This window comes from Trametes versicolor (assembly GCF_000271585.1).
Source record: "Trametes versicolor FP-101664 SS1 unplaced genomic scaffold TRAVEscaffold_14, whole genome shotgun sequence".
In the NCBI taxonomy this organism is placed as follows: Eukaryota; Fungi; Basidiomycota; class Agaricomycetes; order Polyporales; family Polyporaceae; genus Trametes; species Trametes versicolor.
The window spans coordinates 528,239-553,026 of record NW_007360334.1 but is presented as its reverse complement, the minus strand read 5'-3'; the positions used below and the strand labels follow the sequence as shown (position 1 = coordinate 553,026).

Sequence of the window (24,788 nt, the reverse complement as noted above, 5' to 3'; positions counted from 1 at the left end):
ATGCACCATGCACAAGACACTCGCGTTTTCCCGGAGGCCGGTGAAAGTGATAGCGGAGACTGGGCAATACTTCGTCCTCGTCGCCTAATCCCGTCTCAGCATATACTCTTCATCGAACCTCCCCTTTCTTCAATCTCTATGGACGCCACCATCCATGAACTCCCCTTCTTTCCCGAAGAATTCGCCCTGGACCAGCTCCCCTTCTTCTTCGAGGGCCGTGTCGACGATCTCCCTCTGCCGCCTACACCTCCGTCCGTCTGCAACGCATGCTGGGAGAGGCTGTGTTCCAAGAACTTCGGGCTTCCTTGCATGTCGCCCCTGGACGGACAATGGTTCCAGCGCTGGCCTGAGGAGATCTCGTACTCGACCTCGTTTGCGAAGCTGGTGTCTCGCGCCGACGCAGGTTGCGCATGGTGTCGACTCGTCCTCCGCGGGGTCCGGGGCAGCGGCGGCCCCGAGGACCCACTAGACGATCCCGGCGAAAGACTGACTATCACGGTGCAGGGCTCTGTGGAGAAGCAGGACGACTGGCAGAGCTATCAAACGCTGGTCGTGAAAAGCAGCGCATTCTCAGAAGACCTGAGAGGATTTGTGTACGCGGCTCCAGGTGCGTCGGCGTGCATACAGGAGCTTTTACTAGGCCGATTGTGGGGATAGAGCTGATTCCAGAATTTGTTAGACGACCCTGCAGCGTCTTACATCCCCACGCGTAGCCTTGTTCTTGATGTAGGATCTCCCCGTGCCCTAGCCCTCGCACGACAGCACATCGACGAGTGTGTCCGCGGACACGCCGAGTGTTGCCAAAGCTCGGTGTCTACTGCTAGCCTTACCAGAGGTAGGCGCCTTCCCAAGCGTCTTGTGGACTGCACCAACCTCGCACGACCACGCGGGGAATACCTGGCGCTCAGTTATGTGTGGGGTAACTCGGAGCAGGCCCACCAAACGACCACATCCAATGTCTCCGCCTACGAACACGGAATCAACCCGCGCATGCTCCCCCAGACCCTCCGCGACGCAATTCGCGTCACGCATATGCTCGGCTTCCGCTCGCTCTGGGTCGACAGCCTCTGTATACTCCAAGACTCGCCTGAGGACAAGGCGCAGAAAATCAACGGCATGCATCACATCTACCGCAATGCGCAGCTGACGATCATGGCGGCCGGTGCGCAGAGTGTCGACGAGGGGTTTCTCTGTAGGCGAGATCCCCTCTATAACGATGATCAATACATCGCGGATGAGTCGGAACCTCCCATACCAGAAGATGTCGCTCTCCCCTTCATCTGCCCTCCACGCCCTGCGACCTCTATGGGGTCTTGGGATGACCGCTCCGCGCCGCGGCTGCAGGTCGGCCAAATGTTCGTCGCTGACTCGAGTACTGCGCTATGGCGATCGCACGGTGCCGAACTCTGGCGCATGTCCACGCGTGCTTGGTGCTTGCAAGAGTATCTGATGTCCGCGCGCGCCCTCATCTTCTCCCCCAGGACACTCCTCTTCAAGTGCCTTGCCGGTACGCGCGGCGTCGGCGGCTCACTCTGTGCCATGTTCAAGGAACCCCGGCTACCCAACACCCTCTTCCTCCCGATCCCACCCGAAGTTGAGCCTGGCTCCAAGGAGTGGAAGGACACACACACTGCCTGGCTGGGGGTCGTCAAGGACTACAGCCGCCGCTCAGCCAGCGTCGAATCGGACAAGCTGGTCGCGTGCGCTGCGATTGCAGAGCAATTCCACCGCGCCCTGCGCTCTGACTACCTCGCGGGCCTCTGGCGCTCGGACACCCTTCTCACGAACCTGCTATGGGAGGATGACAAGGTCGAGTCTTCGATGCTCGGGCGACGCCACACTCGCCCGACAGTGTACCGTGCACCGTCCTGGTCATGGGCGTCGCTCGACGGGGTCATCCAGCAAAGTAATCTATATACTATGGACTTCGAAGACACTCAGACCGTCGCACTCGCGAAGGTCGTTGAGTGCGTCGTCACGCTCGAAGATGCCGCACTTCCATTCGGCCGCGTTACGGGCGGGACCCTCGTTCTTCGCGGAGCGTTGATACCCTGCCGTGGCGGACGTGCTGATCGATATGCTCCCGCATGTTGGACAGTGCCTCTACCGTCTTTGGAGCACGCACAGCACCAGCAGTGGGGCCTTGGCGGTGTGAACGCGGAAGGAGAAGACGAACTTGGCGACACGATGAACGCAGGGGATAGCGTAGACGTGACTCTCGATTGCGATGCCGATGAACTGCCAGGGGAGATTTGGGTTGTCCCGCTTGTGCGGTCCGTCTGGAGCGGTCGTCGCGTGCACTTTTCCGGGATTGTCCTCGAACGAATTGCTCCTCTGTCGAGCAGCTCACAAGCTGGACACCAGAAGACTCGATTTCGGAGATGTGCATACTTCCGTAAGCTATTGATGGAAATGGAGACGGACTCGGAGCACCCACTGTGGGGTCCGCTAACTCAGGCTGTGATGGACGGAGAATGCCCTTCGATGGAGATTGAAATCGTATGAGAGAACGATGCTTGCCGTACTATGTAGTAATATGTGGCTCACAAAAGTTAGCGAGGAAAGCACACGATGACTGCCAGACAACGACTTTCGAGCCTGTCCCGTGTGCTACCTAGTAAGCGCCGAGCGCAACAAACTCCGAAAATATCGGAAAGATAACCGCAGGCGCGCCTTGCCTCTCGCCGCCACCGATGGAACGCTGGAAATCTCTCCTGACTCGACTGCCTCCTCCTCCTCCTCCTCTCCTCACCGCGACGAGGGCCCCCTTTTTGCCCTCTCGTAACGCACCAACGCTTGCTCTGTCTCTCCCAGGGTCGCGCAAAATGGCGACGAAGGCAGCCTTCCGTCTTTCTGACGCGATCAAGAACACCGGGCGACCGCCGTGAGTGCGACCTCCAATGGTGCACGATTTGCTCGCACTCCTGGCTGAAAACCTGCGTCAGGATTCCACAAGCGTATGGATGGGCCGAATCATACACTCCAACATCATCACGGCCCCTCCTCGACATGTCCCAGGGTGTCCCAGGCGTCCCTCCTCCATCCACCCTCCTGGACGCGCTCGGACACGCAGCTGCCGACCCACAGAACTGCGGATACCTCCCCAACGCTGGGACCCTTGAGCTCCGCACAGCGATGGCGGCAGAGATGAAGGAGGTGTATGGTCAGGATGCGGACGTCACCCCTCAAGATCTCATCGTTACTGCAGGGTGCAACATGGCGTTCGTCACGGTGGCCATGACGCTTGCCGACAAGGGAGACGAGATTATCTTGCCCGTACCTTGGTAGTGAGCTTCTCCTTGGTCCGCGTCGACGCAGCGTGCTCATGTGCGTGCGTCGTGATGCAGGTACTTCAACCACGAGTGAGTGCCCTCAAAGCGTGTATTAAATGTCTTGTTAACTCTGCCGGCGCGCGTAGGATGTCGCTTACGATGCTCGGGATCAAGCCTGTGCTTCTGCACACATACGCGCGCGAGGGATTCCTGCCATCCACGGAACGCTGCGCCGCGTTGATCACGGAGAAGACCAAAGCAATCGTCCTCGTCTCCCCCAACAACCCCGTGAGTGTTCTCAGGCGTTGTTTGCAACGAAAGCACCCTCAACCTGCGACCGGCACAGACGGGCGCTATATATCCTCCGAGCCTCCTCGCGTCCTTTGCAGAGCTGGCCCGCTCACGCAACGTCGCACTCGTGGTCGACGAGACCTACCGCGACTTCATCACCACACACGCCCCACACCAGCTTTTCGCCCCAGCAGCAGACTGGCGCAGCACATTCATCCACCTATTCTCCTTTTCCAAGTCGTACTGCATCCCCGGGCACCGCCTCGGTCTCATCTGCGCGTCGCCCGATGTCGTCCCCGCGCTCTGCACGGCGCTCGACTCGCTCCAGATCTGCGCGCCGCGGGCTCCGCAAGTCGCACTTGGGCCGCTCATCCCCTCTCTCCGGCCTTTCGTACGGGAAACGGCCGACGCCGTCGCGCACAGACATACACTGTTCAAGGCGAAGCTGCCGAAGAAGTGGCACATCGGCTCGCAAGGCGGATACTATGCGTTCGTGCGGCATCCGTTTAAGGGCATACACGCGAACGCGGTGTGCGAGCGCCTAGCGAAGGACATTGGGGTTTTGTCGCTCCCCGCAGGGTTCTTTGGCCCGAAAGGAGACGAAGAAGGCACCGTGGGAGACGAGGACCGTTGGGTGCGATTCTCGGTTGCCAATGTGGATGACAAGAGGGTTGAGTTGGTTTGTGAAAGACTGGCGGAGAGCGAGCAGGCCTTCGGATGGGAGCTAGACTAGAATCATTAAACATCCCCTAGCGCTCGAATTGCCTGGTGTAACTGTCAAAAACTCCCTGGAAGCAGCTAACAATGCTCACTTGGAAGGTGAAGGGGGTGGGGACATGATGGGGCGGACAGCAAGTGAGCAAAAAGTGGACCCTCCGAGAATCGAACTCGGGACCCTTGCATGGCATATGGTAACCTCATAAGTACAAAGCTCTACCGATTGAGCTAAGGGTCCGTGCTCCAATACAGCCCCTTGCATAAGTAGAATCTCGTCAGGAGTCATGCAAGACGCGTCTGAACGCGAACTCTCTCTCCCTTGAACTTTCCACCACCATCCTCTCATCCGCCCGCTCTTGTGCTTCCCCTGTCCGCGTCTTCCATCTTCACTGGAACAGGCTTCGTTGACTGGCGGCATACTCTAGAAAATGATACAAACTGGGCTGATATCGAACGCGCACAGCGACCTGGTGACAGACGCGTCCTATGATTTCTACGGCCTCCGCCTCGCCACCTGCAGTCTCGACCAGCGGTGCGTCTTCTACCCACCACTCAGATCCTCTACAGTATACCGAACGGCGTGCAACATGTAGGGTCAAGGTCTGGCAGCTTGACGAAACCACGGGTTCATGGTCGCTCGAGCATGACTGGAAGGTACGCCCCATTCCCTTTCTTCGTCTGAATGTCCTGCTCACGAGTGCCTGCATCCCCGCAGGCGCACGACGCCGCGATCTCAAAAGTGAGCTGGGCGCACCCCGAATTCGGCACGATCCTCGCCACCGCGTCCTTCGACCGCACCGTCAAGGTCTGGGAGCAGGTCTCCGCCGCAGCCCCGGACGCGGACGGCGGCGCGTCGTCCAGCGCGTCCGCCTCGCGCTGGGCGGAGCGCGCGATGCTCGTCGATGCCAAGGGCACCGTGCGCGCCGTCGAGTTCGCCCCATCTCACTTTGGCTTGAAGTTGGTGCGTATCTCATTCCGCGCGCGTGCTTGTGCCCACACACAAAAGATGGGTGTGACTAACGTTCCGCGCGACCGCAGGCAACGATCTCGTCGGACAACTGCCTGCGCATATACGAGTGCCTCGAGCAGCCTTCGCTCGCCGCGTGGCAGCTCATCGAGGAGGTCGACGTCCTCTCGCTCCCCATTTCGGCGTCGCCCGCCGCGCGCTCTGTCGCGCAGACGCTCTCGCTAGCCACGCCCACGCAGACCGCCTCTGCGCCGCTCGACAGCGCGTCGGTCTCGCTCGTCGCGCACGCGCTCCAGCAACAGGCCGCGCAGAACCAAAATCAACTGCCAGGGAGACCGGGCTTGGGCACGCGCGAGGTATGTCTTGAGATTCCTATATCCAGGCGTTGATGTTGAATGCAGAGTGTAGGCGGATGGCGGCTGGTCCATATCGTGGTGTAAAGACAAGTACTGGGGTGAAATCATCGCGGCGGGGTGTGGCATCGACGGTATCGTGAAGGTATAGTGCTCTACGTACATCTCGCGCTACATACTCTGACCTCGGTATAGATCATCCAAGTCACCCCTTCGCGCCGACCATCATCACTGCTCAGCCTCAACCCCGCGCCCGCGTCCTCCGCGCCCTCGGCCTCAGATCCGTCTATCAAATCACCCGCGGCAGCAACACATGGGTCCAGCGGCGCAGGATCAGGCGACGGGTGGACCGGGGCGAAGACGTGCGCGGTGACGTCCATCGCGTGGGCGCCGTCGTGCGGCCGCTCGTACCACCTCGTCGCGACCGGCGCGCGCGACGGGCACGTGCGGATCTGGCGCGTCAAGCCGCCCACGCCGAGCGAGGACCTCGACGCTGGGGCGGAGGAGGGCGACGGCGCGCAGTGGACGGCGAGCATTGTGGGCGACTTTGACGACCATAAGTCGGCGGTGGGGCGGGTGGAGTGGAATATCACTGGGTATGTTCAGTCTTGGCTGTGGGGTGGGGTCGGTCGGTCAGGACTAACGGGCGGCGCGCAGGACCGTGCTCTCTTCAGCAGGAAACGACGGTCGGGTCCGGTTGTGGAAGATGACGGCAGGGAACGTGTGGCGACCCGCAGGACACATCAGCGTCGAACAGGCCGAGGAGCAGCAGGGCGACGTCGACATGGGAGACGTAGCGGTTGACGACTAAGACACTGGTCTGTGTTGCTTGAAGGACTGTCTCTGCTCATCGCGCGAAGCCTGATATTAACCCCACTGTAACAGTGTGTGCTAGATGTACTTACCTGCAGTTGTCGAACTGTACGCTACGAATGTAGACGATGGTAATCAGTGGAAACTGTCAAGTATGACCGACACAGACATTGCATCGGTGCTAAGTATTCAAGATGCGCGCCAATAGGACGGGACGACACCGAAATCGGGAAACATGCTTATGTTCCTGTAGCAAACGTTGCCTATGTACGTTCACACAATCTCTACCTCTACGATAGGCAACCTCCCGTCCGGTAGAAGTTGCCCTAGGTCAAGGTCACCCTGCGAATTACCCTCCCTAGAGAAGAACCCGACCCTGCGATAAACCTTGCTGCTCTTAGTCTTCGAGCTGCCCTCGGAATGTGCCTCTGCAAGAACAAGACCTCTCACATGTCCGAGGGCCCGCGTGAGTGGAACAGCCCACGTCCTGCGTACGTCCAGATCACCTCCAGTGTCGATATAGATCCGCGCAAGGCACTCGAGCTCATCCTCGTCGTCCAAATCGGCGTATCGCAGCAAAATCCGATCGTCCCTATATCGCGCGTCCGCGGGCGACCCGCACGGCACCAGCGCGGCACACAGCACGAGAGAGCCATCGTTGACTTGCCCAAGCGGGAGGGCGGCGTCTACGGGGGCGACCTCACAACGTACCACTTCCGCGACCACGAGCCCGTCCAGGGAAGGCGACAGGTTTTCTTCAGCCATAGTCGAGACCTGTCCGTCGACAGCTGCCCACGACCATGACGGCGCGCGGTATACCGCCGGGCGAGGTCGGCGTGCACCGTCCGGCGTGTACCACATCAGGTCGCGGAGGAGCGTTGCGCGCCAGAGGCCCGCGAGATAGTCCGAGCGCAACGCGCGCTGGAACACCGCTGCCAGCGCCCCGCATGCGACAAGCTTGTCGGATGGGACGCTCACCGCGCGCCGGCTATAGTCCTCGACGACGTGCAGCCACGATCCGTGGGCAGCGACCCAGTCTTTGGAATTGTGCACCACGTGCGGCGGGTCCGGGCGGAGGAGCACGTCGGCGAGGCGCCGCTCCCCGTACCAAGAGTGGAACGCGCGTCCGATGTTGCGCGTGTGCGTCTGGCACTTGTACTGGATGGTCTGCGAAGTGAAGACGAGCGCCCGTGGGGACATGAAGTACTCCTGCATGCACCAGCCGCGCCCGCTGATGGGCTCCCAGTCGTGGCTTGGGCCCTCCAGCTTGCCCTCGACGTGCGTGAATGTCGGCGTGATGTGGATTTCGCCCACTTGCGGCGGCGCGACAGAGTCTTCAGCGGATACGGGGCATAAGAACGGGAGAGTGATATCTCGCGGGAAGATCCTGGACGTTGAGTACGCTGACGCCTGCCGGCGTTGAAGGAAGCCCTCGCTGACCTTGCTCGCGCTGGCAGCGATAATCGTCATGTACGCGAAGCGGTAGATGAGGTGCATGCGCCCAATCTCGTGACGCTTATTTGCGTCCGAGTCCTGGACGATGCACAGGGCGTCCACCCAGAAGTGGAAGCCCAGCGCGTGCGTGACATGTATTGCGTCGCGAATGGTGGCAGGCAGGCGGGCAGGGTCGATGCCCTGTTCGTACGCGGACAGGTTTGACACAGTGGTCTTGAAGGGCTGGTCTTCTCCCCACACATAGCTCAGCGCAAGATATCTGCCGCGTTCTCCTGGGCTCGAGACCAGCCGCGGGTGGTCGGGATCGGAGCAGTCGATCAGGCGTGTAGGCAGAAGAGCGTCGGGGGAGACGGAAAGTGCAGCGCAACGTTCGTGCCCTTCCACGCACTTGTCGATGCACCTCTTCGCGAGTGCGAGCGCTCGAGGGGACTTGACATCCAGGATCGGGCTTTCTGCCGCAAAGTATGGAGCGGCGGGGTCATCTAGGTATTTGAAACGGTTCACTAAGCCTCATCGTACCCGCCGAGACCAAAGTGCTTATAAACGTACCAGAAGCTGTGTGAACGTATCCCGAGAAGTAGAGTTCGCTGTCGATGGACACCATCAATTCTCGCATCTTGCGCGGAGCGCAATCTCTCGGTGTGATTCGGTCGCTCTCCACTATGACCCCGAAGGTGGCACCAGACCAGGTGGGATCGACACTGTCGCGGCCTTCTAGCACCACCGCAAGTATGAATCGGCACCACAAGCAGCCGGTGGATGCACCCGTCTGTAGTTTTGAGCAGGAGGTCGAGTACGAGTACTCTCTGGAGTACCCAGCGGGCTGACCGCGTTGCGCGAGAAGCTCGAGATGTACTGCGAAGGGGCCTTCCCAACAGGCTCGACAGATAGATGGCGGCCTGGGTGGTAGCGTGCTTCCTTGAGTATCGTCGATAGGAACACAGAGTACACGGGAGATAGCGGAGCCCATGCAGGCTCAACGTGAGGGAGACGAGTGAACGTCAAGCTGGTGTGTTGCTTGAAAAACGCGAGATGTTGGCAAAGAGGGCGAAAGTCCTAGGAGCAACATATATAAGTTTGCGAACACAAAATGCATTGCATGGTGTACATATGTACCGACAGACGTGTCACGGAGAACTGGTCAAAATTGGCGTTGAAGTCACTGGACCAAGGGTTGACGTCCAAGAGCAGGCTCAGAGCAGATGCGTGTACTTCAGCCCCAAGATACCGCAAGCCTCCCGACATGGAGGTCGGAGGAAGTGAAAGGCGTAGCCCGGAGAGAGAGGCGTCCAAGTCACTTTGTTGATGCACCGCTTTGCACAGCCTTCGCTCCCTTCAGTGTCCGCGGCGTTTTGTCGAATCAACTTGATGAGCATCGGCACGCCCAGCGTAATGTCATGTTGTATAGCCAGGCAAACCGTCAGGGCTCCGCGTGGATACTCACAGTTCTATACAAGCTCGACATTGACCGACGGATAGTCGTACCAGTCGGATTCTGGTAGAGGATCTCCCTTTCTCCTTGCGTAGAGCCATCCAATCCTGCGATAGATCTTCCCAGTGGCCGACGTCGCTGAGCCCGCTGACTCATCGAGCGCGAGCAGGAGACCCTCCATGAAGTCTTCATTCCGCACCAGTGGGGCTGTCCATGTCAACCGTACCCCCGCATCGTCCTCGCTGTCAAGGTAGGCCCATCCAGTCTGCCTAGGGTCCACATCGATATCGCGTTCGTCGTCTGACCCGCCGACGCCATGCCAGAGCCTCGCCTGGTGCGCAGACTGCAGCCGAATTCCACGCGCACCCGCGTCTTGGTGGACCAGTATACATCGCATCAGCGGCGTGCGCAGAACGAGCGTCCCCGCGACTACCTGTCCGAACGGAAGCGCAGCGTCCTCGAGCATGACCTCGCAGCCGACAACCTCTGCACACGCCAGCTTGTCCAGCGCAGCCTTAGTATCCCGGCCCATCGTTTCGACACCCCCGTCGACTGCCGCCCACGACCAGGAGGGCGCGCGATACGCAGCCGGGCGGGGCATGTGCGCGTTCTGGCGCTTGAACCACAGGAGGTGCGCGAGGAGACGGTCCCGCCACAGGCCCGCGAGGTAGTCGCAACGCAGGACCTGCGAGAACGCTTCTGCAAGCGCACCGCACGCAACGAGCCTGTCTGATGCGCTGCTCACTGCGCGTCGGCTGTAGTCCGTCACGAGGTCCTGCCAGGCGTGATGTACGCCGATGAGATCCAGGGAGCCGTGCTGCAGAAGGGGCGGGTCCGGGAGGAGGAGCGCGTCCGGCAGGCGGCGTTCGTGGAAAGGGTTGTAGAACGCGTGTCCGATGCTCCGTGTGGCGGTCTGGCAACGGAACTGGAGCGTCTGCGAGGTGAAGATGAGCGCGCGCGGGGACATGAAGTACTCTTGCATGCACCAGCCCCGCGCGCTGATGGGCTCGGAGGCGTGACTGTAGAGCTCTACGTCCCCATCTGCAGAGGTGAATTTCGGAGAGAGCTGTATCGTGCCAAGCACCTGGTGCTGCGTCAGTTCGAGTTGTTCTGGAGTGCTCGTCGAGAGGGAAGGATGTGTGGGACAGACGAAAGGGAGAGTGAAGGTGTGCGCTGGGGTTGGCCGATCCTGGAGGAACCCTTCGCCGACGTTCTGGGCGCTGGCAGCGATGATGGTCAGGTATGCGTCGCGGTAGATGCGATGCATGCGCCCCAGCTCACGACGCTTATCGGCGTCGGAATCTTGGATGATACACAGGCTGTCGACCCAGAGCGACTGAAACCCGAGGGCGCGAGTGACGTGGATTGCATCGCGAATTGTTGCAGGCAGAAGGCCCAGGTCAATGCCGTGTTCATAGGCTGATATGTTCGACGTCGTGGTTTTGTGGACTTGATCCCCGCCCCAGACGTAGCTGAGAGCAAGATATTTGCCACGCTGCCCGTCGGTGGCAGCTAGATGCGGGCGACCAGGGTTGGTGCACATGATAAGGCGTGTGGGTAGACCTGGGCCAGTATGGGGATCGACGGAGAGGGCCTGACAACGTGGGTGTTCGTGAAAGCACTCCTCAATACAGGCAGCTGCGAGGGAGAGCGCACGAGGCGAGCCTACGTCTGGGATCGGGCTTCGGTCGGAAATGTACGATGCCGCTGGATTCTCTGATGATAATCAAGTTCAGCTCTGGAGTGAATTGTATACAATGCGCAGGCATGCAGGCTCACCTGCGCTTGTGGATACGTTTCCGTTGAACCGACAGTCACCATTGATGTATATGGACATATCCTGAGACCCTGCTGATGCTTCAACAGGCAAGGTGGTCTTCGTTCCGATGACGATGTTCAGTGGAGCAGTCGGGTCGTCGTCGTTTTCGCATGTGGCCAATACGAAGCCGCAGAACAAGCAACCGGCACTGGAACCAGACTCAAATGAGTCCCATGAGCTACAGTACGAGTAACCTCCGCTGCAAGGCCTGAGGTCGCCCTCTCGCGATTCGAACTGGAGTGTTTCGCAGAGGAGCCCAAATTGCGCTGCGACTGGTCCCGTCCAGCAAATTTCGCATATCGAGTGCGGCCTTGATGGAGAGACGGGGCTGTCGACAAATGTTCTGTAATAGTCGTGTCTTCACGTGGAATTTGTGCTCACCTCAGCACCTCTGACCCGGCCTTCCGAGACGTGAGCGGGTGAATATGGGCTCTCCCGCGGCATATCGAAGTCTGCAGAGGACGTATTTCCAGTGCTGGCGTCAGGCACATCTCTGTTTGTGCCTTCGCGCTGAGTTTTTAAGCTGTGTTTGGAGATGTGAAGGACAGACATCGCGAGAGAAATGGCGCAACCCATGATAGTAAACGTAGAAAACGTCAGACTAGATGAAGACAAAGATAAGAATGAGAGGTTGGGCAAACCTTGGTTATGGCCGTCTTCCTCGTTTCTCTGGTGTACGTGCCACGTAGGCTACTCGTGCCGCAGGCCAGTAGATGTGATTCGGGAGTACTTAAACTTGAATCTGGATCTAGGTGACGCGACTCATCTACAAGTATCTGTGGTCAGCACGCAGACAGATACAATAAAGCAGCTTAAACGTAAGACATACAGGAGTGCCCATCTGAGTTGATAAATTTGCGGCGATGTGGTTCGGGAGAGGAGCTGCGACTCCAGGATGGTTCAAGCGCCCATAGCGTCTCAGGTAAGCAAGATTGACGCGATAGAGACGCGCGGATGTGCTTTCGACTTGTTCGCGTTCACTCCATCACTGGGGTACCGGTGCTCCGAACTATAGTTCGGCCCTGGTAGTGATTCTGTGCTAGTTTACGTTCCTCTCCGACGGCATCGATGCTGCATTCGAAAGATGTCTGCTCTACTAACTTGCCCCGCGCTTTTAGCTCTCAGACCAGACCGTCGTGGTCCAGGCTCGCTCATTGCTGCAGCTCCTTTGGCGGGCGTCAAGAGGCGTAAAGGCATTGCAGAAGTTTATATAGTATATGTACCAGCGTGCTGGTTCGCCTGATCCTGCGCCGAAGTCGGTCACAGCATAGCCTAGAATACTACCAATCATTCATATGATCTCGATGTCCACCAACGGCCAGCTTCCGTCCTGTACAGCCCGAATTAACGGACCCCACAGCGGGTGCTCCTTGAAGTCCGTATTGCCCGCCAGTTGGATGATCTCCCAGAACTGTCCAATCCTCCGAAAGCGAGTGCGCTCAGGCCCTGGGCGGTCGGATGGAGGAGCCAGCTCAAGCACGATCCCATCCAACTTGTCTTCGTAACTATTCCCTTTGATCCGCACAATCGGGACGGCCCACATCCTCGCGGGAAGCTCGTCGGCGTCGCAGTCCATGATGAACGTTGCACCGTCCCCTACTTGAGGCGAGTCGGCATCGTCTTCTCCATCGGGCGAATCCAAGCCGCCATGCGAGACTTCCCGCCGCCGACGCCGCACGCAGTCGAAAGACGGTAGGCGCACGTACCGCCAGCCACCGGATGATCTTGCAGCGGATCCCCCACGGCAGGGTATCAGCGTCGCGCTTAAGACGAGGGTCCCATCCGTCACTTTACCGAAGGGAAGCGCAAGATTTTCGAGAGTGACCCGGCACTCAACGACCTTCGCGAGCGCGACGCTTTGCGGGTCCTCGAAAGCCGGGTTCCACGTGGACCGATGGTTGACGATCCCTTCTACCGCTACCCACGACCATGACGGCGCGCGGTACGTGGTCGGGCGAGTATAGCGCCCTCCAGGAAGACGGGCAGACGCCCATAGGAGGTCGGTGAGGAGCGCGTCTGAGCGCCACAGACCCGCGAGGTATTCGGTGCCCAGGACGCGGTGGAACTGCTCCGCTACGGCGGCGCACGCGACGAGCTTGTCCGACTCCTCCGTAGCCGTGCGGCGAGTGTAGTCCAGTACGACTTGCATCCAGGCTCTTCGCAAGTTGTTCCACTCCTCGGAGCCATGTTCCAGGTCGGGCGGGTTTGCGAGGAAGAGCGTCATAGGGAGCTGGGGTACCCCGCGCTCGAACGTGGCGCAGAAGGAGTGGCCGACTCCCACGAGACCTGTGAGGCACTTGAACTGGAGCGTGATTGGGGTGAATATGAGGGCGCGAGGGGACATGAGAAACTCTTGCATGCACCACGCGCGCGTGGACATGCGCCCGAGGTCGTCACCGTGCGATCTGCGCGCAGCCGCTAACCCGGTGATGTACACTTGGCCGACCTGCGGTCGCGCGGCCGAACGGGCATCCGAGGAGCCTACAGATGTCGGAGGATCCGGAGGGCAGATAAAGGGGAGAACGAGGTCATCGTTTTGGTGAGATCGCTCCTGGAGAAAGCCCGAGCCTACTCCCTCCGCGCTGCCCGCCATGATCGTCACATGCGCATAGCGGTAGATGTGGTGCATGCGGCCGATTTCGTGCGCCTTGTCCTCATCAGAGTCTTGAATGATGCACAGGCTGTCGATCCAGAGCCACCGGAAGCCGAGCATGTGCGTAACGCGGATCGCGTCGCAGATGGTTGGGGGAAGAAGGGATGGCGCGATGCCTTCTTCGTACGCGGATATGTTCGACTTCGTCGTCTTATGGACTTGGTCTCCGCCCCAGACGTAGCTGAGCGCGAGGTATTCGCCGCATCGTCCGATCGTTGAGACGAGCCGCGGTCGAGCGAGGTCGGCGCAGTCCACGACGCGCGTGGGGAGCAGAGGGTTGGGGGACGCCGAGCTTTTGCAACGCTCGTGTCCGTGAACGCATTCGTCGATTTGCTCTCTTGCGAGCGCCAGAGCCTGAGGAGATTGTACGTCCGCGATGGGCTTTCGCGTTGTGATGTAAGGTGCCGCGGGGTCGTCTATCGATGTTTGTGAGCTAGATCCGAGTCCGTGTGCTTCGCATGGAGTCGCTAGTATCCGGACGTACCTGGAGCCGCGTACACAAATGCTTCATAGACCCTCTCTTTCACGCCGGGGAGTCCAGCTCTGACGACTTCCAAGAACAATCTTTGAAGAGTTGGATGCAGCTCGTCATACTTCTCCGTGGTACCCACCACATTGACGATGAAGTTCTCGAGGTGCGGCACGACGTTGGGCACCACGCCGAGAACCAGCCGACACCACACGCAGCCCGCATCGGCACGGGATTGGAGCACCGCCTTAGAAGTCAAGTACGAGACGCCTTCTGGCCAGGGCCGATACAGTTGTCCATCCCGGGGCGATACCAAGGGAAGTCCGAGTTGCTTAGCGAAGTGGCCCTGCCAGCATCCCTCACAGACGGATGACGGTGAAGGAGGCATGGGGAGGTCGTCGATGCGATCTTCAGAGAAGTAGGTCGATCGAGAGAGGATACAGCCCATAGAGATGATAGGATGACATGGTAGAGAGGATGCGCTCGGATGGGAGTGGACGAGAGATTGAAGGACTCGTGGGCGGCCCGGTCTGAGCGCAGTTCATGTCGCCCTCCGTGCGATCGCACGCCTTTCGGGCATGCCGCGTTATTTCGCCCAGCGATGTATACGGTCCGAACACGCGAAGGCTGCGCGGTGTTCTGTGCAGGGAAGATCTGCCATAGTGATTCGGAACCTGGTGGGCGGGCGATGCTTCTATCGATCGTGCGATGCGGGCCAACGTCAGCTGGACGGGGCCGTGCGATCAGGCGCGCGTAGATGCAGTCGCGTTGCTCGAGCGCTGTGTGGTTGTTCGCAGCAGCACAGTGTGTGGTCGGCAAGAAGAGGGAAGCAAGGTGCATTGCGCAGCGGATAAAAGATGAGAGGCGATGACGACGCAGGTGGGCGCAGTCGACCGATATGCAAACCCAGGTCATCTACCGGTAACAGATTAGCGTGATAGTGTTGGAAATTACCGCAGAGGGCATACCTGTATACAATGCCCGGTATCTCCTAGCAAGGACGCACTAGACCGATGCTCGCGGTACGTCCTTAACGCGCCCAGCGATCAAGGAGTTCAATCACCTGAGCTGATCCGCAGAAGGTGGAGGAAAAGTTAGCAAATCTTGGTCTTAGCGTGCGCCGCATGCACTTCTCCACATCCTCAAGCACACCCCGTCGTTGGAGAGAGCGTCACGCGTCCTGAAAACGCGTAAACGCCTACGATCACGCCGCGTGGGACGATGGCACACACTGGGAGATATCGCGACGCTGCGTGTATTCGCTGACGGCGATACGCCACGTCACGTACAAGCCCTACTGGGCCGCGAAGGGCCGCGAAGACGTGAAGACGTGTGTCTCTTCAAACGAACGGGTGGCGGACTGACTTGAAGAGAGGCGACGGAGTACCGAGCTGAAGGGTATACAAGGCAAGACGAATGGTGCGTGGATAGGACGTACGCTCGAAGGTCTCATAATCGTTGGGTGTGTTCTGCAGAGAGCGTGCGGACTAGAGACTGGCTGATGATCGTTTTTATTGAACGTCACTATGTCTTGCCATGAGGACGGAGTACATATCGCGCGCGCTGGATGTCCGAGTAGACAGACGAGCGCCATTCGGATTGGTGAAGTCCGTCCATTCGCCTTACCTACATGATGGTCGGGATTTTACCGTCAGTAGCACTCCTCAGCGACAGTGAAAGCGTATCTACATACGCAGCCCATACAAGGCATCTGGCGCGCAGTCCCGAGGTGCATGAATGAAGAGCGGGAATCAAAACGAATGCCTGCCGATCCCCACAAACACAAGCCGTAGTGCTGGAGATATTTCTTAAGACCGTATACGAGAAGGTTATGAACTTGGTAAAGGGTTGCCATTCGGAGGAGATGTGTCGGTTGCGAGGTAGCGCGAGAGTTGCAGCCAGAACGGAACACCGCCTGCACTTGCTCAACAGCAGGTACGAGCAAGCCAAGCACAGATAGGAGATTACTCTGTCGAGACAACATCGAGAAGAATCCGCGGGAAAGTGACTCGGAGAACTCGTGCGTCGTAGTCGGTGGTCGTGGTAGTGAACACTGAGAGAGAGAGAGAGAGCTCCAGCGTCTCCAAATCTTCCCCCATTTCCCGCTTACGTAAGCCCAATCCGAGAAGCGTTGATTGGACGCGCACTCGCCGCGTTCCGCTCCCTGATGCTAGTCCAGCTGTACACTATAATCTAACCTACTCGCCCTATCAACATCAAGAATTCATAGCACCTCCATAAGGGAGTCTGTTCGATTAATATTCAATCATCACGCGCATGCGCGGTCCACCGTATGCCTCGTTCTCCTCGAGCTGCTTTCTCGTGGTTCCTGCGTACGACACCTGGGCTCTCTCAGGCTGCATACCATCACATGTTTCACTTACACCTCTAATCTAGCTGAATAACTGCACGAATCACCCCAAACGACTTGGGTGCTTGTTACTTACATTGTCTTACGCTGGTCGACGCGTGTGTCAATTAGCGAGAACGTATGACAAAAATATGCACCCTTATACACCGCTACAAGGTGCGTCACTAGACCGTTCGTATCCAACCTGTGGTTACAGCCTTTGCATAGACTGTTTCTTGTGCCCGGCCGCATTGCCGCTCTTGTGTTCGCCTCCCCCCACCGTATGTAGCTTCCTCTACGTCTGCCCATCGCGATACCAGTACCTTACAACTGCGCACATGCTACCCTGTGGCGGGATTCATATTATTGACTTTGACCTCTGGTGGCACGTCGCCAGTGTTCACTTTGTGAATGCATCGTTCGGCTGGCATGTCTCTTTGAAGGTGCACGCAGCCTGCACGACTCCCATGACCCCTTCAGACGAGAAACAAGTTATATCAGTTTCGATCTGTGCGGAAACAGTCCACACGAGTTCTTATCGTCACAATTCCGCTCCGCATGTGAATGCACTCACGGTAGACTCATAGGAACTTTCGCCATGATCATAGTCTGCGGTCTAAATCATCACGACCATTTGTTGGTGGGAGAAACTCGAGCTCATCTTTCCTTACGTATCCTCGTGCATCCGCGCTCGGGCCTGTGCTGGAATGACGAAGTCGAGCCCCGGATCGGAGACAACAGGGATCACTGCGACTCCTCATCAGTATATCCGTGGCAGACCAGGGCCCAAGATTACTGCGTACGTGCATAGTAGAACGACATATGTCTACCCCATGATTAATTAGAATCAGACTACACATGCTGACAATCTGGTTCAGTGACTACACAACCGAGAGTCATACGACCACAATGTCCATCGCAAGACGTTCTCCGTCCGTCAGAGCCCTAATCAGCGGAGCCCACAGTGGGGACGTCCTGAAGTTCACTAGCCCTGCCACCGTTGCAATGTGGATAATGACGTGCCCGATTCTCCTAAAGCGAGTCTTCTCCCGTCGGGATTCCGGGGAAGCGAGCTCGAGGACGAGCCCCTCCACCGTGTCCTGGCCATTCCATCTAGTCCACAGGAGCGGGACAACCCACATCCTCTCTGGCAGTTCATCGTCATCGCAGTCCATAACGAGATTCGCATGGTCCGCTGGTTCTATCCAGTCGAGTGTGTCCTCGTCCTCTTCATCCGAATACAAGTAGCCGAGTCCCCACTGCCGGTACCATGCTTGCTCGAAAGTTGGTAGGTAAACGTGCCAACACAGGTTTAAAAAACCTCTTCGAGCGAATGTTCCGCCGCGGCAGGGTATCGGAACTCCGCGCAGCGCGAGGGTCCCGTCCGTCACTCGGCCGAAGGGGAGTGCAGGGTTTTCGAGCGTGACCCGGCAATCAACGACTTGGGCAAGCACAAATACGTTGAGCGGAACTTCCGAGCTGAAATCTGGGCTGGGATTTTCGGCACTGGCGGGATGGGTGTAAACGCCTCCGTCGATCGCCGCCCATGACCATGACGGTGCGCGGTAAGCTGTCGGGCGGGTATGTCGATATTTGCATCGTCTTTGCCCCAATATATCAGAACTCCATAGCAGCTCCAGGATTAGCCTGTCCGTGCGCCACAAACCCGCTACGTAGTCCGCGCGCAAGACACGGTGGAACTGCTCCGCAACTGCAGCGCATGCGACCAGCTTGTCCGACTCGTTGCTAGCGGTGCGGCGGCTGTAGTTCCTCACAATTTGGAGCCAGTTCAGGTGTATGTCTTTTTGCTCCTTGAAATCCAGTTCGGCTAAGGACGGGGCAGGGACTTGAAAGAGGATGTCGAGTAGCTCGGGATCGTCCGCAATGCCACGGAAGGCGGAGCCGACGGTATATGTACCGTCACGGCATCTGAATAGCAGTCCTCTGGGAGTGAAAATGAGGGAGCGTGGGGACATCAGGTATTCTTGCATACACCAGGCACGCGTAGCCATGCATGCGAACCCGGCACCGTATGACTGCCGCTTTAGGCGCGTCTCAGCAATATACACTTCTCCGACCCGCGGCTGTGGCACAGAGAGGTCCTCCGGGTTTCCCGCCGCCTGAGAAGACAAAGGAGGTGGAGGGCAGATGAAGGGGAGGGCTACGTCATTGTCCGGAGGAGGTCGCTTGTGGAGAAAGCCCTGAGTGACACTCTCCGCGGAGGCGGCGATGATTGTCAGATGCGCATAGCGGTAGATGCTGTGCATGCGACCAATTTCGTGCGCTTTGTCCTCATCGGAGTCTTGGAGAATGCATAGACTATCGACCCAGAGCCATCGAAAGCCTAGCATGTGTGTCAATTTGATCGCGTCGCGGATGGTAGCGGGGAGAGTGCCCAGGTCAATCTTGTCTTGATATGTGGCTTCATTGGATATCGTCATCTGGTGGGTCTGCTCCGAGTCTCCCCAGACGTAACTGAGCGCGACATATTCGGCGTGTGCATCGGTCGGGAAGACCAAGCGCGGACGAGTGAGGTCGGTGCAGTCCACGAGGCGCTTGGGCAGGAGTCTGGGGTTGGTAACAGACATCAAGCTTTTGCAGTACTGTAGCTTTCGATGCAACCCGGAGCGTCACACGTCACACGGGGGTCCTCCGCCCGTTTTTTGGCCGCCGTCACACGTCACCAAGGCCGTCCGGGGCTTTAGCGCCCGCCTCCGGCCGCCCTTTCCGGCGCTAAAATACTCGTTTTGGAAGGTGCCTGGGCGCCTCCTTGTCCCCGGTTTCGTTCCACCGTGTCACACGTCACCCCCCCCTCCGGGTTGCATTGAAAGCTACAGTACTCGTGTCCGTCAATGCACTGGTAGATGAGTTCCCTTGCGAGGGCCATGGACCGAGGAGATTGTATGTCCGGGATGGGACTTCCCAAGCTGATATAGGGCTCCGAAGGATCATCTTAAGAGATTTGTCAGCTCTGTCCGTACGCCGGATTTGAGATCGCATGTATGAGCACAGACGCACCTAGACCCGTGTACACGAACCCTTCAAACGAGTGATCATCTTTGATCGTCAAACTCAGCTTTTGATAATGAGTGCGTTTATCTGCATTCCACGTCTCCCAGGAACCCTGCAGCGTGACAGTGAAGCTTTCCTTGGTTTCTTGGGTTATGCATGCATTGCCAGCCTCACGGAGGACGAAATGACACCATGCACAACCAGAACGAGACGCCAATTTTTGGAACGAGGTCGAGTATGAAAGCTCATCGGGCCAGCTCTGATACCATTTTCCGCCCTGCGCCGGCACGCAGGGAATCCCGAAGTGCATGGCAAAAGGGCCCTGCCAGCACTCATCGCAGATGGACGGAGGCGTAGGGGGCAGGGGGAGACCGTCAACGCGATCCTCGGTGAAGAAGGGCAGTTGAGAGAGAGTAGATTTCTCGGGTGAGAAGGGAGGTTCCGAGTCAGAAAGAGTAGTATCCATGGAGATCGTAGAAAGGGACGTTTAGCAGAGAGGATGTGTCCAGATGGGAGTTGGCGAGGATGAAGGAGAGTGAAGGACGCGGGGACGAGCGCGCAGCCTAGTTTCCAGACGCTTCACAGGAGCACTGGTCACCGCCCTCCAGGTAGTGGTGCGAGTCTGAGGCGCGTCATGTGGTTTCCGTATAGCCATAAGGCCTGAGAAAACGAAGACCTCGGGGTGCGCCGGACAGAGAAGACTTTCCATAGCGAGTCGGATTTTGCCAGGCTAACGATATCTGCTCTATCGCAGTGCGGGACAACGAATGTCATTTCGGCGAAGGAGTGTGATCGAATGCACTCCTGCCCGAAAAGCACTTGCAGTCGGCTCAACGCCTTGTGCGGTGCTTGGTAGAGGGACAGCGCGTGTACCAAAAAAGGACATAATCATGGTTTTCTGCATTGCATCGAATGAGACTGTACAGAGACGATAACCGAGCGCTCGGCCTTCTGCGGGAATCTAGAACAAAACTTTTGAATAACAAACACGACCCATGAGAGATGAAACAGAACACAGACCAAGTCGCCTTCGGATCATCGGATTGGACTGCCAGCCGTATTAGTACGCACATATGAGTAGGAGTCTTCCTGAACGCGACGATGAAACATCGACAACCGAGTAAGCAGCTCGTGGGAGGAAATAACATAGTAGACACTTACATGGCGGCGAGTTCCTGGCAGAAGCTACGTGAACCGCCTACCACGTCCTAAGAATACCTCGCTTTTTCTGTTTGGCCGCGCGCGCCGTCGCCGCCTAAGGGTTGGAGCCTTAGGGAACAACAGTGAGGTAATCCTTGCGATAATCGCTGTCGTAGTCGACTGTATCTCCTCCGGTCGCTGGTGCCGATATCGCGCCCGCCTGCAAGTGCAGTTCTCGTACTTGTCAAGTATTCTGTAAGCGTGCTGGGGATGTTGAAAGGGAAACGATGACAAAATGGAAAGAGAGCGCGATACCACAGAGCCGCGAGTGTGGCTTACTTCTCACTCACACAATGCATGAACCTTGGAAGACATTGCTCTGCGCCCGCGGGCGAATGTGAGGTCGAGGGATGACTGCGGATGTGCGCGGTGCGCGGTGGGACTGGCGGGATGCGCAAGGAGATGGTACGCAGCCAGAAAGCCTTCTGCGCAATGTAAAGGGTAAATCTTGGCCAGACGAGCGCTGACCGGGACAAAATGTCTACTGCGGCGCGGGAGGACGCACTTTCAGCTCATCAACAAGCGGAGCGTAGTGGACATACCGCAGAAAATATTGCCTAAGCGATATGCACCTGTTTGCAGTCGTTACGCCTCGGAGGGCACCAGTAATTGACGTGCTTGTAGATCTTGGCCAAGAGGCCTACGTTTGCGTAAAGCATTGAAAACGGGTGTGTGAGGACGCGACGCGTTCGAGGGTAGTGAGGCATGTCGTGCACGGTTAAAGGCAGCCTACACGTCAAGCGAAGAATGCCGGAAGGCTGGTCAGCTTTGTTCGGACCGTAGCTCAGCTTGGAGACTTACCGGGAAAACGGTAGTAGCCTGGATAGCTCGTCGAAAGACTATAGTTGATAGTAGTTAGTACGAGCCTGACTATGCCAGGACAAATGGAGAACTTGATCAGTCCTTCGAGCGTTTCTCGGAGGAGCGGAAGCGGGTATTCAGTGTGATGAACACGGGGAAAGAGAAGGTGTACGCACGAAACCAGCGAGCGCGTTGAACGATGTCTATACAGAAAAATAGATATGATATACAGAAAAGCTTACGAACACAACAATAAAACAACACAGGATAGAAGCAAGTAGCGCGACGGAGGTATACGAATTATCTTGCAGCGGTATAGTCAGCTTCCGGCCCTTCTACACGCACAAACAGCACTTACCCATAGGTTTGGCCCATTCGCAACGACCAGTACGCGGTCACTAAACTCGCCTGCACAGCGCACCACAAGAGCGCGACAACGACATCGTGATCCTGCGCAAAGCGGGGACGAACCTCTGGGCGCGGGCGGGCCTTCTGGCAGACCGTGAAAGAGAGCTGGCGGATAAGGGCGAAATGGAGACTAGAAGGGGTGCGGGTGGTGGGCGCAAGCGGTGGCCAGTAGGGGCCCTTTTCGAGCGGAATAGAGCCTTGAGAAGCTGGCGCGGTACAGGCGCAACGCTGAGATCCAGGTACGTACCCTTCAATCTCCTGTATCGCGGCTGTGACTTCGAATATTCGTATATACACGTAGCCAGGCCCTTTGTAGAAACGTGAAGCGGCGAGGCGAAAAGGTCGCATTGAAGTTATCACCGGTTGTGCTGGGTAGTGTGAAGGCAATAATTAGAGGAACGTACCTCGGTGACATTGTCACTCCCACAGACAGCGGGAATTGTACTTCTTTGGAAATACGCGCACATACAATGCTCGAGATGGTGTTGAGGGGCGCAGTATGCTGTTGTCGACCCCGTTCTGGGGAGACTCGCGAGTGGAACGCGTGTATGCACGACAATCGAGCTCGGCGATCGTCGTGTGCGCGTGTAGGTCTCGCCAGGCGTCCTCCTCTACGTCTACAAGCACGCAAACGCACGGCACGATGTTTTAGGCTGCGGCCCTCTTGTTGAAAAATCTTGAGCTTGTTTGCGACCGTCTGCGGCCATCCAGAACCAAGTGCGCACGAGGTATGTCGCGAGCCGTGCAGTGTTCGCGCCTGCAGAGGGTTTGCAGTTGAGCAAGGTTTCGTACCAGAGGCTTACAAAGTACGCAGCGAGAGGGCGGCTACGATCGCGTGCCACCCCCGATGAGTCTGTCTCTGACGGGTATTTTGCGGTATCGTCGCCGACGATGGTATACTACGCTAAACACGGGCCGTTCCGACGCGCGACGGGCGGCAGAGACGCGTATGATAGCGTGACCGGGGAGATGCGGGGCGTCGAACGAGTACCGGAGGTTGGGAGTCGTGACGGGGTGCTTGAATTGACGGTTGTAGGAGGCGAAGAGGAGGACGCTTCGGATGCAGCGAGGTATGCTCGAGGGTCTTATAGCGTAAGACGGATTGCGATCGGCCTACAGCTTGATCCCAGCCGGGTACGCGGATTCGCCGAGCGACACGAAGCTAGTCGAGGTAGCGATGCCTCGGGCAAGTTTATAGCATATCTACAGGAACGGTACAGCCCTCTCTGTGAGCAGCTCTCCTCTGATAAGGATGACGATAGATGATGCAGCAATATGCTCACGCGATTTATGAGGATGCGACGCTGGGGGCGATGCGGAAAATATACGACGGTCTAGACATCAAAGCATTCCACATGACCATCTGCGGTCACTGTGTGCTTGATAGAGGGTCGCTGGCCGAAGGACTGTTGGACCGTGTCGAGGAGCTAGCACGAAAATTGGCGTCCTTGGAACGAACTCTGCCTGCATAGGCTCAGCAGCAAGTATGATAGATGAGACTGCATGACTGGAGTCCAAGTAGGCCAAGCGCGAAGAAATTAGCACACACAGAGAGCCGTGGATTGCCCGCACAAGGCTTGGAGAACAAAACATCGCCGTCGTCGTCGCTGGTGGTGGTGGTGGTGAGGAACATCGCCAAGCGCCTCCTTCACCCCGCGGAGTCCGCGCCAGTTTCGGGCTTTTCGGGCTTAGCTCAAAATGGACTTGAGGGTGAACGGCGATGCTCCGCACGCCAGGTCCGATTCCACCGGAAACTCAGATTTTGTACAATCGAACATCGTGAAAGTACAACATACTACAACACAACGCTCGGCCGTACCGGACAGGATTGTAACTGGGGACAGAGGTGTGGCTCGCAGTCTGTGGTGACGCCTGACGCAGCTCCTGCTAGGATGGACGGCCTGCAGACGGACTACTGACAGATTCGCATGCTACAGTTAGCGGGTCGCGCTAGCGGCCGGGCATGAACCTTGTTTCGCGTAGGAGGACGCGACGGGGCTGGTGCGGACGGTGCACCGACGTGTCGGCGAGCCTGCACCATAAGACGTTGTACGCAAAGTAACGAGATCATTTCTGCTCGTAGCACTACGGACATGTGTTTCGGTGTGTAGGTTGGCGCTGTGGCATTTCTGGTGCAGTCGGGACGGGCACTGCACGGAATGCGGGAGAGCCGGCAGGTGGGGATCAGGATGTAACTACACCCCGCGTACATTAACATACCGGTCGTGGGGCGCACACCGTGTCAGTAGGCACTTGATGGAACTTGGAGCCTGGTACGGTGCAAACCGCACATATGACAATGTGTGTCAGACTCGGAGCTTGCAAAGCTCGAACACAACGTGGCTGTCAACCCGCATGCAGCTCACATAACGAGCGAACAGGTCGCACGACGGAATGATGTCCGCGGCCACGTATCAATCTGTGTACATATTGTCGGCGTGTTGAGTATCTGCGGCGAAGCAGACCAAATTAGATACCACTGCTCGATTTGAGGGAATAGCGCTGGCAAGCCACTTACAACTTATGACAGCGCCTCGGCACTCGCAGTTTTAAGGCCAGCAGCATGGCTGCCTATAATGATATATCAAAGTGCGAGAGCGGCTTTGTGGAGGTATCCAGGGGAATCCATGAACAGGGGGACGATACTGGAAAGTTGAGGAGGTGGATAGAACACATCTCTGAGACGCGTCCGTGTCGCAGTCGCGAGGTGCAGACGCCACAAAAGACAAACAAAGACAAGCTGATACAAGCGCGCTAGAGTAAAGGGAAACTACGG

General features: G+C 57.7%; 6 protein-coding genes and 1 non-coding gene across 7 annotated transcripts; 3 read left to right on the top strand and 4 right to left on the bottom strand.

The window, feature by feature from the left end:
- Window positions 1-669: 669 nt before the first annotated feature.
- Window positions 670-2,046, top strand: TRAVEDRAFT_107532 (HET-domain-containing protein; the record flags this gene model as incomplete). Its single annotated transcript, XM_008046641.1, has 2 exons — window positions 670-1,310; window positions 1,374-2,046. Coding segments are annotated over 2 exons (1,314 nt in total), but the record flags the coding sequence as incomplete, so codon positions are not given.
- Window positions 2,047-2,739: 693 nt separating this feature from the next.
- TRAVEDRAFT_61284 (PLP-dependent transferase) lies at window positions 2,740-4,317 on the top strand. The gene is made up of 5 exons (XM_008046640.1): window positions 2,740-2,884; window positions 2,946-3,284; window positions 3,348-3,362; window positions 3,419-3,560; window positions 3,619-4,317. Exons 1-5 carry the CDS (start codon window positions 2,826-2,828, stop codon window positions 4,294-4,296), a joined length of 1,233 nt encoding a protein of 410 aa, XP_008044831.1. The 5' UTR covers window positions 2,740-2,825; the 3' UTR covers window positions 4,297-4,317.
- A 113-nt stretch (window positions 4,318-4,430) lies between these two features.
- TRAVEDRAFT_t255 lies at window positions 4,431-4,518 on the bottom strand. Its single transcript has one exon. It is a non-coding gene; the product is annotated as a tRNA-Ile (tRNA).
- A 149-nt stretch (window positions 4,519-4,667) lies between these two features.
- TRAVEDRAFT_32061 (WD40 repeat-like protein) lies at window positions 4,668-6,548 on the top strand. Its single transcript, XM_008046481.1, has 7 exons — window positions 4,668-4,812; window positions 4,874-4,934; window positions 4,996-5,241; window positions 5,319-5,603; window positions 5,656-5,745; window positions 5,796-6,196; window positions 6,258-6,548. Exons 1-7 carry the CDS (start codon window positions 4,709-4,711, stop codon window positions 6,409-6,411), a joined length of 1,341 nt encoding a protein of 446 aa, XP_008044672.1. The 5' UTR covers window positions 4,668-4,708; the 3' UTR covers window positions 6,412-6,548.
- Window positions 6,549-6,686: 138 nt separating this feature from the next.
- On the bottom strand, window positions 6,687-9,113 carry TRAVEDRAFT_53713 (HET-domain-containing protein; the record flags this gene model as incomplete). The annotated part of the gene is made up of 4 exons (XM_008046639.1): window positions 6,687-8,350; window positions 8,418-8,637; window positions 8,697-8,924; window positions 8,985-9,113. The coding sequence occupies 4 exons, from the start codon at window positions 9,111-9,113 to the stop codon at window positions 6,687-6,689; spliced, it is 2,241 nt and encodes a 746-aa protein (XP_008044830.1).
- A 203-nt stretch (window positions 9,114-9,316) lies between these two features.
- TRAVEDRAFT_135687 (HET-domain-containing protein) lies at window positions 9,317-10,843 on the bottom strand (the record flags this gene model as incomplete). Its single annotated transcript, XM_008046638.1, has 1 exon — window positions 9,317-10,843. One exon carries the CDS (start codon window positions 10,841-10,843, stop codon window positions 9,317-9,319), a length of 1,527 nt encoding a protein of 508 aa, XP_008044829.1.
- Window positions 10,844-12,311: 1,468 nt separating this feature from the next.
- On the bottom strand, window positions 12,312-19,080 carry TRAVEDRAFT_156351 (uncharacterized protein). Its single transcript, XM_008046637.1, has 2 exons — window positions 18,659-19,080; window positions 12,312-13,524 (listed from the first exon to the last, which is right to left on the bottom strand). Exons 1-2 carry the CDS (start codon window positions 19,030-19,032, stop codon window positions 12,411-12,413), a joined length of 1,488 nt encoding a protein of 495 aa, XP_008044828.1. The 5' UTR covers window positions 19,033-19,080; the 3' UTR covers window positions 12,312-12,410.
- Window positions 19,081-24,788: the final 5,708 nt, after the last annotated feature.

Bases quoted from the DNA above. Each gene is read 5' to 3' on its own strand.
- TRAVEDRAFT_61284 (XM_008046640.1), top strand. From the start codon at position 2,826: ATGGCGACGAAGGCAGCCTTCCGTCTTTCTGACGCGATCAAGAACACC. The intron at 2,885-2,945 runs GTGAGTGCGACC...AACCTGCGTCAG, and splicing joins AAGAACACCGGGCGACCGCC to GATTCCACAAGCGTATGGAT. The intron at 3,561-3,618 runs GTGAGTGTTCTC...CGACCGGCACAG, and splicing joins TCGTCTCCCCCAACAACCCC to ACGGGCGCTATATATCCTCC.
- TRAVEDRAFT_156351 (XM_008046637.1), bottom strand. From the start codon at position 19,032: ATGACGATATCCAATGAAGCCACATATCAAGACAAGATTGACCTGGGC. The intron at 13,525-18,658 runs GTATATTGCTGA...GGCTGCGCGCAG, and splicing joins CAGCCGCGGGTCGGAGAAGT to ATCGCACGGTGACGACCTCG.
- TRAVEDRAFT_32061 (XM_008046481.1), top strand. From the start codon at position 4,709: ATGATACAAACTGGGCTGATATCGAACGCGCACAGCGACCTGGTGACA. The intron at 5,746-5,795 runs GTATAGTGCTCT...ACCTCGGTATAG, and splicing joins GCATCGACGGTATCGTGAAG to ATCATCCAAGTCACCCCTTC. The intron at 6,197-6,257 runs GTATGTTCAGTC...GGCGGCGCGCAG, and splicing joins GTGGAGTGGAATATCACTGG to GACCGTGCTCTCTTCAGCAG.